Source organism: Dendropsophus ebraccatus, chromosome 1, assembly GCF_027789765.1.
Source record: "Dendropsophus ebraccatus isolate aDenEbr1 chromosome 1, aDenEbr1.pat, whole genome shotgun sequence".
NCBI classification, from domain to species: domain Eukaryota; kingdom Metazoa; phylum Chordata; class Amphibia; order Anura; family Hylidae; genus Dendropsophus; species Dendropsophus ebraccatus.
The window spans coordinates 106,084,240-106,096,668 of record NC_091454.1 but is presented as its reverse complement, the minus strand read 5'-3'; the positions used below and the strand labels follow the sequence as shown (position 1 = coordinate 106,096,668).

The window sequence follows — 12,429 nt, the reverse complement described above, 5'->3', positions numbered from 1 at the left end:
CATCCTTAGACTAACAAATACTGATATACGAAAGTGGCCTAATGGTGGCCATGCACAGGAAATATCTGTTAGCTGGCAGCTATTTCACTTGATTCCACCACAAACTCTCAAGCGTTTCTGTTTATTTCACCAGGAAAAGCAGGGAAAGCTGCCGACATATGCCTTTCTCAGCAACTTATCTCACACGAGAACAAATAACTATGCCTGTTGAAAACGATCAAGAGGACAGTTGGTAGCCCCAGTGATTTCATTGTTACCCAGGGTTTTCTAATGTGTATGGGAAAATTATCAAAGCATGTAAGTGGCTACCAATACAAAAAATAGATGTGGGAGATCTACAACACATACAATAAACAAATGGGATATTTAGCAATAATGTTGTAAAATGTTGGAAGGCGTAAGAGGAAGGAAGAATGGTTGTGAAGGAAGAATGGTTGTGTCCAAAAATGACCTCTGTGCAGGAGAAAATGGGACAGTTTCGGTGCATGATGTCCTCTTCGGTCTCCCGGCACAAGCAGTGTCTGTTACAGATGCTGCCGACACCTGAAGTTCCACCTGTCAGAGCTCTTCAATTGACAAAGTGCTCACAGGTGGGTGGGAATTTCGGCACAGACAGCATCTGTAACAGATGCTGACTGTGCCGGAAGAGAGAAGGGTGTAGATGGTGAATGTTGCAGGGCCGCTGGACAGCCCAGGGTCCAGGGTACATTTAATCTGCCATTGCTATGATGGCGTTGTGGGTCTGTGGGGGCTAGTTTGCTCCTTTGTAAAAGTTCTTTGGGGCAAATCTTGCTTTGCACATCACTGCCAGCCTGCAAAATGGCCTCCACATGCTGTTTTTTTGTGTCCATCATTACAGTTGGGAGACTATACCATGCACACAGCTCCAACCTGCTGACTATGCCAAATTGTATGCAATGCCAAAGTGGTCAAGCTGTCAGGAGAAAATTGCCTAGAAAAAAGGACATCGCACTGTAGTTGGCTGAAACTTAAAAGGCTTAACTTCCTAGAGGCAACTAGTTTGGCAGTTTCCAATATTTACACAGCACAAATGCTTAATGGTTCCCATTCAGAGACACAGTACATGGCTACAACAGTTCAATAGAATATGTGGTATAGATCACTCACGCAGATATGAATGATTGTTGGGAAAAGTCACACAAAGTAAACAGCACATATCTATATATATATATATATATATATATATATATATAGCACATAATAATGGCAGTTCTCAATTAGGGCCATTTTTCCACCTGAAAAGGAAAAAGCAAGCAAATACCTTACACGAGAACCTCATCATAATTTTTTTTAAGTAAAAGTTTCTATTAAGTATCTTTTGTTTCCACCTGTTTTTAGAATCCCTCATCCAATATGCAAAAAATTGTGATGGCGGTCTGGTAGGTTGTTAGGCTTCTGTGCAAGGAAAGTAGGTGCTGATTTGCAGCACTTGGTGCCCATTTACATGAAATGTGTAATCCCTCAAAATACAGCTTCCATGTCCCCTCATCGCAGTCTGACAAACACCTGGTACAATTACATCTGTTGGCTCATGGAGCTTTCTCACACCTATCTCCTCTGATTGTGGCCCCAGTTGTCCAACTTGCTGCAATTTTACAATCACTTCTTAGCACATCCCAGCACATACATTACGACTCTTTGGGAATTGTCTAGCTCTGAACCTCTCTGCTGTGTATAACCTCTCAATGGGACAAAGATTTCTACACACATCACTGCCAACCTGCATCTTGGCCTCCACAGATCACTCAATGTCAAGCAGCGATGGCCGTTTTGCACGTATCAGTACTTCTTCCGTCAGCTGGATGAAGTACTGATATGTACAAAACGGCTATAGCTGCAAAGTGCCCTGACAGTGTCCCACTTCTTCTACAGGTGTTGGCTCTACATCACTGTGGACATCTTTAAATGAACCCCAGTTGCGAGGTCCACCACCATGCCTCTTGTCTTCTGCTCTTATTCTGGCTGTCTCTGCACAATTATTATGTTGTAACTACTATAAATGTGGACAAGAAGAGCATAGATGAGTGCTGTGATCTGTTTAATCTATCTTGTTTATGTTGGAGTTGGTGATCGCACCATATCTCAGAGCACAACATATCACAAACATCATTTGACTGCACACTCCTAGACTGTGAATTACTGGACACACCTTGTAGTGTCATAGTGTCAGGTGTATCTCTTCTATACTGCATGCAGGGCTATATTTACCACTAGGCACCCGTGGTCCGGTGCCTAGGGCAGCAGCTTTCAGGGGGGCAGCACCAGGGAGCAGGGGGGAAGAAAAAAACTTCTTTTACTCTCCAACCTCTCCTTCAGACTTGCCAGTAAATCTGGTGTATTTTCAAGGTGGTGGGGGGTGTTGGGGGTATGCATGTGGCAGAAACCACGCTCCCATTTCTTCCCCACTAGTCATAAGCTGTTACCAGGATTGTTGACCATACACCTATTAGTTACCACATGAGTGTCTGGTATCTGCTGCATGTGGGGACGTACAGTAAATGTGTGAACGCAGCCTAAGACTGATTAGATATCAATGTGATGGGGATTGAAGATGGGGCGTCTTCAGGTTAAGTGTCTAGGGCAGCAGCATCTGTGAATACGGCCCTGACTGCATGTACCGGATATAACTGTTTATTCTGTTTCTGATTGCATCTGGGGAAGGGAGAAGGCAGAAGCTGACATCTTGCACCAGGGCCTATGAGCCTTTACCTATGCTCCTGCCCTCTGGCACCCCTTTTAACCCTTCTTCAGCAATTTATTGGTCATATTTCCAGCCATTTTTTGGCCACAGCAAAAGCTTAAGCCCAAAAACCAAACAATACTGTTTTTCGGACATTTGTTTCTTGAAATCCTCAAATAGAACTGAAAACAAGGCCTAGGCGCTTAATTTTAAAACTGTAACAATTATTGCCATAAAATTATAATGTGTGCACAGAGGGGGGTTTGTGGGCATTTTTAGGCTATGTTCACACTACGTAAATCTACGGCCGTAGTTCTCGCCGCAGAACTACAGCCGTAGATTTGCGGGGTGGAAAATAGCATTATTTGCTATGGGATCCCGGGCGGAGCGTACACACTCCGGCCGGTTCCCATACGGCGCTGCAAGCAACTGACAGGTCCATTATTTGCCGACGGAATTCAATGAATTCCGCCCGCAGAAGGACCTGTCAGTTCACACAGTGAAGCGAGCGGCTCCAGCCGCTTGCTTCACTCTGTGCTGTGGGAAGCTCTGATGCGGGCGCGCACTGATTGTACTTAAGTAGCGGCCGTGATGATCTGGGCTGAGACCGGCCGTTCCGTGACCCGGCCGGAGTCATGGAACGGCCGGTCAAATACGTAGTGTGAACATAGCCTTAAACAGTAAAGTTTTGGGGCATTGTTTTTCTGTAAAACATAAATGTTAATGGCTAGCAAAAACACACTGTGCACCTAGCCTAAATGTTAAGTCAGACACGTTATACAAGGAGGAGTATATTTATTACTTCCCAATTAAAAGCTGCTATATTAGCTGTACTTACCACAGAAATTACAGAAACAAATTCTAGATCTTTACAGAAAAGAACTTACAGCATATTATCCAGTGAGACTTTAAACTAAAAAATTTTCTAATATTGGGAAATATAGCTTAATAGCTGCAAGTAAGTCCAGATGTACTGTACCTGATGTTGCAATAGAGATAAATGCAACAGCACAGAAAAAGATGACAAAGATCATTTCAATAGTCATTTGGAACCATCGAAGTGTGGACAGGTAGAGAAACCAGTTTGCTGTATGTAAATTCAGTGCCTTATGAAAAAGGGTTTCAAAATATGGCTGCCGTCCAAATGCTCTTAGAGTCCACAAACCCTTTAAACTGGTTATCAAGTGAGTGAAAATTGGACTGCGGGCTGTAAAAATAAAAGGAATATATTTACTTAGAGAAATCTCTTCCGACAAACAATACATATACGTCAATGCAGTAAAAAGAAAAAAAAAATAGAAAAAACAGTGCTTTTCATTTCCAAAAAATGATAAAACAAGTAATAAGAACCTAAAATAGGTAGGTACCACAAAATGGTGGTAATGAAAACTATAGTTCATTAAAAAAAAAAAAACTAAATATAGTGAAAAAAGAAGTAAAACAGAAAATGTTGTATACTGATCATGTTGAAGTACAGAATCAAGTTAACACCTCATTTAGACAGCATGGTGAACTACATAAAAAAAAGTCAAACATGCCACAGATTAAGTATTGCAGCTAGCTTTGGTGTGCAGTAATGATTGTTGATGGGGGAAAAAGTTATGGCTCTTGAATGCAAAGATAAAAAAACTAAAGTTAGGGATGAGCGAAGCAAATCTGGCAAATTCCGAATCACAGCGAATCGGACATTTAATTCTCCTTTTTGCAATTCGCAAATTTGCTAAACATGGTGGCCACAATAGCAAACATACATGTTAGCGTACAGTACTATCTTTTGGCAGGAGCGAGTGATTATCCATAATCTCTGGCGCCCATTCAATCAGCTGCAAACCCCACTGTGATGTCAGCAACCCCCCACCCCCATCCTCTATATTGGGTAACTGGCTTCCTGGAGGTGGCCAGTTGGCTGTGAATATTGAAGATTATGTTGCAGCAGGCAGTTAGAGGAGGGAGAGAAATACAGAGAGATAGGGACAGAGAGGAGAGGAGGGTGGATTGTGGGTGGTTTTCTGTGGGAGCAGTGAAGCCATTGTCCAGTATACCAAGTAACTGGGTGACTTGTTCATTATACTAAGTCACTGGGTGCTTGGTGTGCATTATAGCAAGTCACTGGGTGCTGGGTTTGCATTATAGCAAGTCACTGGGTGCTGGGTGTGGATTATAGCAAGTCACTGGGTGCTGGGTTTGCATTATAGCAAGTCACTGGGTGCTGGGTTTGCATTATAGCAAGTCACTGGGTGCTGGGTGTGGATTATAGCAAGTCACTGGGTGCTGGGTTTGCATTATAGCAAGTCACTGGGTGCTGGGTGTGCATTATAGGAAGTCACTGGGTGCTGGGTGTGCATTATAGGAAGTCACTGGGTGCTGGGTGTGCATTATAAGAAGTCACTGGGTGCTTGGTGTGCATTATAGCAAGTCACTGGGTGCTGGGTTTGCATTATAGCAAGTCACTGGGTGCTGGGTGTGCATTATAGCAAGTCACTGGGTGCTGGGTGTGCATTATAGCAAGTCACTGGGTGCTGGGTGTGGATTATAGCAAGTCACTGGGTGCTGGGTTTGCATTATAGCAAGTCACTGGGTGCTGGGTGTGGATTATAGCAAGTCACTGGGTGCTGGGTGTGGATTATAGCAAGTCACTGGGTGCTGGGTGTGGATTATAGCAAGTCACTGGGTGCTGGGTTTGCATTATAGGAAGTCACTGGGTGCTGGGTGTGGATTATAGGAAGTCACTGGGTGCTGGGTGTGCATTATAGCAAGTCACTGGGTGCTTGGTGTGCATTATAGCAAGTCACTGGGTGCTGGGTGTGGATTATAGCAAGTCACTGGGTGCTGGGTGTGCATTATAGCAAGTCACTGGGTGCTGGGTGTGGATTATAGCAAGTCACTGGGTGCTGGGTGTGGATTATAGGAAGTCACTGGGTGCTGGGTGTGGATTATAGGAAGTCACTGGGTGCTGGGTGTGGATTATAGCAAGTCACTGGGTGCTGGGTGTGGATTATAGCAAGTCACTGGGTGCTGGGTTTGCATTATAGCAAGTCACTGGGTGCTGGGTGTGCATTATAGGAAGTCACTGGGTGCTGGGTGTGCATTATAGGAAGTCACTAGGTGCTTGGTGTGCATTATAAGAAGTCACTGGGTGCTTGGTGTGCATTATAGCAAGTCACTGGGTTCTGGGTGTGCATTATAGCAAGTCACTGGGTGCTGGGTGTGGATTATAGGAAGTCACTGGGTGCTGGGTGTGCATTATAGCAAGTCACTGGGTGCTGGGTGTGCATTATAGCAAGTCACTGGGTGCTGGGTGTGCATTATAGCAAGTCACTGGGTGCTGGGTGTGCATTATAGCAAGTCACTGGGTGCTGGGTGTGCATTATAGCAAGTCACTGGGTGCTGGGTGTGGATTATAGAAAGTCACTGGGTGCTGGGTGTGGATTATAGCAAGTCACTGGGTGCTGGGTGTGGATTATAGCAAGTCACTGGGTGCTGGGTGTGGATTATAGCAAGTCACTGGGTGCTGGGTGTGCATTATAGCAAGTCCCTGGGTGCTAGGTGTGCATTATAGCAAGTCACTGGGTGCTGGGTGTGCATTATAGCAAGTCACTGGGTGCTGGGTGTGCATTATACCAAGTCACTGGGTGCTGGTTTTGCATTATAGCAAGTCACTGGATGCTGGGTTTGCATTATAGCAAGTCACTGGGTGCTGGGTTTGCATTATACGAAGTCACTGGGTGCTGGGTTTGCATTATAGCAAGTCACTGGGTGCTGGGTGTGCATTATAGGAAGTCACTGGGTGCTGGGTGTGGATTATAGGAAGTCACTGGGTGCTTGGTGTGCATTATAAGAAGTCACTGGGTGCTTGGTGTGCATTATAGCAAGTCACTGGGTTCTGGGTGTGCATTATAGCAAGTCACTGGGTGCTGGGTGTGCATTATAGCAAGTCACTGGGTGCTGGGTGTGGATTATAGGAAGTCACTGGGTGCTGGGTGTGCATTATAGCAAGTGACTGGGTGCTGGGTGTGGATTATAGGAAGTCACTGGGTGCTGGGTGTGGATTATAGCAAGTCACTGGGTGCTTGGTGTGCATTATAGAGAGTCACTGGGTGCTGGGTGTGCATTATAGCAAGTCACTGGGTGCTGGGTGTGCATTATAGCAAGTCACTGGGTGCTGGGTGTGGATTATAGCAAGTCACTGGGTGCTGGGTGTGGATTATAGCAAGTCACTGGGTGCTGGGTGTGGATTATAGCAAGTCACTGGGTGCTGGGTGTGGATTATAGCAAGTCACTGGGTGCTGGGTGTGCATTATAGCAAGTCACTGGGTGCTGGGTTTGCATTATAGCAAGTCACTGGGTGCTGGGTGTGCATTATACCAAGTCACTGGGTGCTGGTTTTGCATTATAGCAAGTCACTGGATGCTGGGTTTGCATTATAGCAAGTCACTGGGTGCTGGGTTTGCATTATAGCAAGTCACTGGGTGCTTGGTGTGCATTATAGCAAGTCGCTGGGTGTGCATTATAGCAAGTCACTGGGTGCTGGGTGTGCATTATAGGAAGTCACTGGGTGCTGGGTGTACATAATAGGAAGTCACTGGGTGCTGGGTGTGGATTATAGCAAGTCACTGGGTGCTGGGTGTGGATTATAGGAAGTCACTGGGTGCTGGGTGTGGATTATAGGAAGTCACTGGGTGCTGGGTGTGCATTATAGGAAGTCACAGTGAACACAATGTCCATCCTAACAACTCACTGGGTGCTCATTTAGCAATGTCCACTGCTGTGCTGGGAGAACATTGTTATTACACTGCTGATCCACCAACGTTCATTACTGTCCATGGTGGAAATTGAATGATAGACAGGATGATTGACATTTTTAAAAAATTGACATTTTTCAACATTTGACAATGTCACAGCAACAGCTGTTGAAAAAATCGCTACTCTGTAATAGTCCCACTATTGTAGCTTCTATAGTTTGCTTGCTTTTATTCGCAAATGCGTGCGAATTTCCGCAAATTCAGCAAAGCCAATTTCCAAGTGATTCACTCTGTAATAAAGAGACAAACATACATCTGTATTGCACTAGTGCAAAATTGGCCTAGAGGAGTGTTATATAATCTACATTGTATAATAAAGGCACCAAACACTCAGATCTTCCATTCTTTAATACAATTACATAGTGTTTCACAGAAAGTAGTCTACCCAGTTTTCACTAAGCAAACTAATGAGGAGCGAGACATTTCATTCTCTTTACATGACAGTCTCTTTTTTATATGCTCCAGTTACTCAATGAGTCACAGAAACTTTGGATATGTTCTCATGTGAAATACACTGCAGGCTTTGCTGACAGATACGCAGGCTGAATATCTGCAGCATTTCTGCAGATCTGAACCAAATCATGCAGAAATTTCGTTGAGATTTGCCATTATGAATTTTCCTGCAGATGCTGAAAAAAAAGAAAAATCTAAAATTGTGTATTTATCTGCAGATCTGCAAGTAATCTGCAGGAATAATACACAACAATACATTTTTAATGTCACTGTCATCAGGCATGCCAAAAGTTGACTGTAGTGGGTCTGCTGAGACCCGCTGCCATACGAGGATATAAAGCTACCTATCTACCTACACAACTTTAGTTGGCACATTTCACACCTAAGACGTAAAGTCTGTGAACACAGAAGAATTTCGGGTGTGGGCCTCTATGAACAATTGTTCTGTCAATCCTTGTCTGTTGACATCAGCATTAAAACCCTCCTTCCAGCATTCCATGTGATCAACCTAAATCAATATGTATATTAGAAAGAATAAATTAATGCTGGAAGAGGTCTAGGTAATATTGTCACCAGGAAAGCTGTGTTTGCATTTCAGATTTCAGTCACTGTTGCCCTTACCTTCAGATTCTAATTGTTTTAGTTGCTGGGAGGTGTGCAAAAAATATGATCTTAGTAAAATAAAAGCTACAATTACAGGGACAGTAGCCAGGAAGATGTAAGGCTCCATAATGGAAACCACTGTGATAGCCCCAACCACAATAAGCACCAACTGTGAAGAGAAAATATAGAGTGTTTTAACATGGATTAATCCTTTAACAACATGTGTACATTACAGATGTATTTGGGCAAAAGGCAATTGATCTCAATTGTACTCAATACATTTACTTAGATACTGCATTGCTCCTGAGAAATAACTTATAGTGTACATTAGATATAGGCTACACATTTACTGAGCTAATTCACCATATATACTACAATAACCATTGCTTCCTAATAAGTTTCATTTTAGCAATAACACACATACATTCTGAAAAGTCAATTTTTTTATCATTCATACACTGGCTTTGAAGAATGTGTTCTAATATATTAGATTTGTTGAGATGTCCTCTACTATAGTAGGGAGCTGAATCAAGGGTGCATTTCTGCTCCTAATAAAACATCTAGCATCATCATGAAACAATAGATACTCATTAGTTCAATGGGCACAATGAAGTCCATTATTTTTCTGTAGTATCTAATAATACGTAATAATAGACTCCATTTAAGTCAATGGAAATTCTCCAACAGTGCACACACCCTATCGAATAACGTCCGTAATTGATTACAGGTTCATTATTCACTCAGCTCTGTTGCTTTTCACATGGCTTATGAAGAGGGAAAATAATCTGCTACAAAATTCTTCCCCACTGGCATAAAACAAAAATGCTTAAGAAGCATGTAGCATTACTAACCAGTTCTGAAACCACAAAAAATCCATTAGTTCTTAGTGCTGTACTTGGTTAAGTAGTTACTGAGTACTTCAAGCACCAGAATGCATTGCTTTCCCTCAGATCTTCAACACCCTCCCACCCTGATTACTTCTCTCCCATAGCACGTATGCTAGTTTTCTGCCCAAAGGTGTTGCATGTTACATCTAACTTTGAAGGCTATTGCACAGGATGCAGCACCTGCTGCATTTTAACTGTCTGCTGGAGCAGGACTTGGCGTTTAGCAGTGAGCAGGAGCTTGATAAAAGTGTCAGTCCGACACCGAAACGCGTCGCTCATTGTTAAGCCTAGTGTGAATAAACGCCCAAGATAGACACCTGTGTGGTCCTTGGAGTTATTTTGTGAGTCCTGTGCCGTGGCTGTATGTATGGTCCAATGGTCAATTCCAAACTGTTTGCTGTGTGGCATCATTCATCACAAGATGCTATAAACATGCTCTTCCTAAATGTCCCAATAAAGATGTATATGACAGGAAGACAGTGGGGCTGGTCAGAGGTGATGGCATCATTTGGCGTGGGTCTAGAGCTCAGAGAAAAGATCCATCAATCAGATACATTGTCTACAGAGAGAAAAAGGAACTGGGGGTGTAGACAATACACATTTTGTAGTTCTTTTATTTTCAACTTTCTGTAATGTAAATCACAACAAAGCTTGTTGAAGCCAGTACTGTTCGTGATAATAATATATTATTGAGTTGTATGCTTTTTATGCATGATTAACATGATTAAGCATTTTTTTTTTACTTTTCTCATCATCGCCCCCCAAGAGTCATACCTTTTTTATTTCTACCAACAAAACCATATGAGGGCTTGCATTTTGCAAGACAAATTTAAATTTTTATTGGTGCTTCTCTGGGATTCATGTAACTTGTTGATTACCTTTTATTAACCCCTTTTCGGGGGATAATGGAAAAAATGTAATTTATTTATTTTTAATATGACATTTACGCTATTCAGTGTGCGGTTAAAATAACATAATAAATATATTCTCAGGGTCACTACCATCACAATGATACCGAATTTGTTGATTTTTTTGAGTGTTACTACTTTGGCACAATAGAAACTATTTGACAAAATCCATATAGCTTCCCTATTTTTCTTCTTACAAAGTTGGGTGTGGGCTTGTTTTTTTGCCAGAAGATGTATAGTTTTTATTGATACCATTTTTTTTTACTTATACAGTATATGACTTTTTGATCATATTTATGTTGTATACAGCAATTCTGGTGTTTAATTTTTTACAGCATTCACCATGCTGTATAAACAATTGTATAATTGTATAGCTTGTATACTATCTACAGTATTTCAGTTATCTAACTTATACATCCATTAGTATGAACTGTATTAAAATAGAAGGTTTCCTATTCTCATAAGCACGTTAACCATTGCAAGGACCCTGCAGCTCCGCCTTTTGATTATATATATTTTTCAGCTCTGCTTTATTGTTTTATGATTTTATCATATTTTCATTTATTATATGTTCCTGTCCACATGGTGTCACAATTTGTCTAAGTATATATACAGTATTTGAGAAAGAACTTCTTGAGAGCCTGCTATGTATTACATGTAAGTCACACAACATATTACACCCATCCTTATGTTAGGTAGAGCCCTCACAACACAACACAACACACAATTAAATCCAGCGCTACAAAAACATGGCCACTTTTACCCCTCTCTTGTTTCCAGATTGGGTGGGGTTTGGAGCTCAGTTCCATTGAAGTAAATGGAGCTTAATTGCAAACCGCACCTGAACTAGAGACAAGAGTGGGGGAAAAGTGGCCATGTTTTTGTAGTACTGGATTACCCCTTTAAGTTATTCCACCTCCACCATAAAAAGGCATGAGGATTACAATAAGGCCTATTAGTGATGACCATAAAAAGGCGTGCTGGCAGTCACTAACATGTTAAATACAATTTAACGATACTGGAATACCCTTTTAACCCTTAGAGGACCAGGCCAATTTCAAATTTTGCGTTTTCGTTTTTTCCTGCTTGTGCTTAAAAGGCCATAGCAGTTGCATTTTTTCCCCTAGAAACCCACATGAGCCCTTATTTTTGCGTCACTAATTGTACTTTGCAATAACAGGCTGAATTTTTTCATAAAGTACACTGCGAAACCAGAAAAAAATTAAATGTGTGGTGAAATTGAAAAAAACATGCATTTTTTTATTTGGAGGGTTTTTGTTTTTACGCCGTTCGCCCTGGGGTAGAACTGACTTGTTATATATGTTCCTAATCATTATGATTACAAAGATATGTAACATGTATAACTTTTATTTTGTCTGATGGCTTTTAAAAAATTCAAACCATTCCTTAAAATCGATCTATTACCATGCTTTTAGCGCTTTTATCCTTTGGTGTATGGGGCTGTGTGAGGTGTCATTTTTTGCGCCATGATCTGTATTTTCTATCGTTACCTTGATATATATATATATATACACGGTGATGTGGCACGGTGATTACTTTTTGATCCCTTTTTATTACAATTTTTCTAGATTTGATGCAACCAAAAATGCACAATTTTGGCCTTTGGGATTTTTTTGCGCTTACGCCGTTTACCGTTCGAGATCAGGAATGTGATAAATTCATATTTTGGGCAATTACGCACGCGGTGATACCAAACATGTTTATTTTCTTATTTATTTTTATAACATGGGAAAATGGGGGTGATTCAAACTTTTATTAGGGGAGGTTTTTTTTTTTAATTAATAATAACACTTTTTTTTTTTTTTACAATTACACTAGAAGCCCCCTGGGGGACTTCTAGTATAAGTACACTGATCTCTCATTGAGATCTATGCAGTATAGATATACTGCATAGATCAATGAGATCATCGCTCGATTGCTTTCGTCTGCTGCAGCCGAAAGCAATCGAGTGTCGAGCCAGGATCAACGCCAGTATGGCGCAGACCCTGGCCGGTGCCGGACACGGGGATGGCTCCTCCGTGACAATGTCGTGGGGGGCAATTCCCCCCACTATA

General features: G+C 41.9%; 1 protein-coding gene across 2 annotated transcripts in view; it reads right to left on the bottom strand.

Annotated features, from left to right (window-relative positions):
- CFTR (CF transmembrane conductance regulator) overlaps nt 1-12,429 on the bottom strand; it is a 140,335-nt gene that overhangs the window by 21,832 nt on the left and 106,074 nt on the right. For both annotated transcript variants that reach the window (XM_069976449.1, XM_069976459.1), the window contains exons 19-20: nt 8,578-8,728; nt 3,681-3,908 (exon numbers count right to left, since the gene is read on the bottom strand). In XM_069976449.1, the coding sequence (XP_069832550.1) occupies nt 3,681-3,908; nt 8,578-8,728 (379 nt within the window). The remainder of the gene's footprint in view (nt 1-3,680; nt 3,909-8,577; nt 8,729-12,429) is intronic.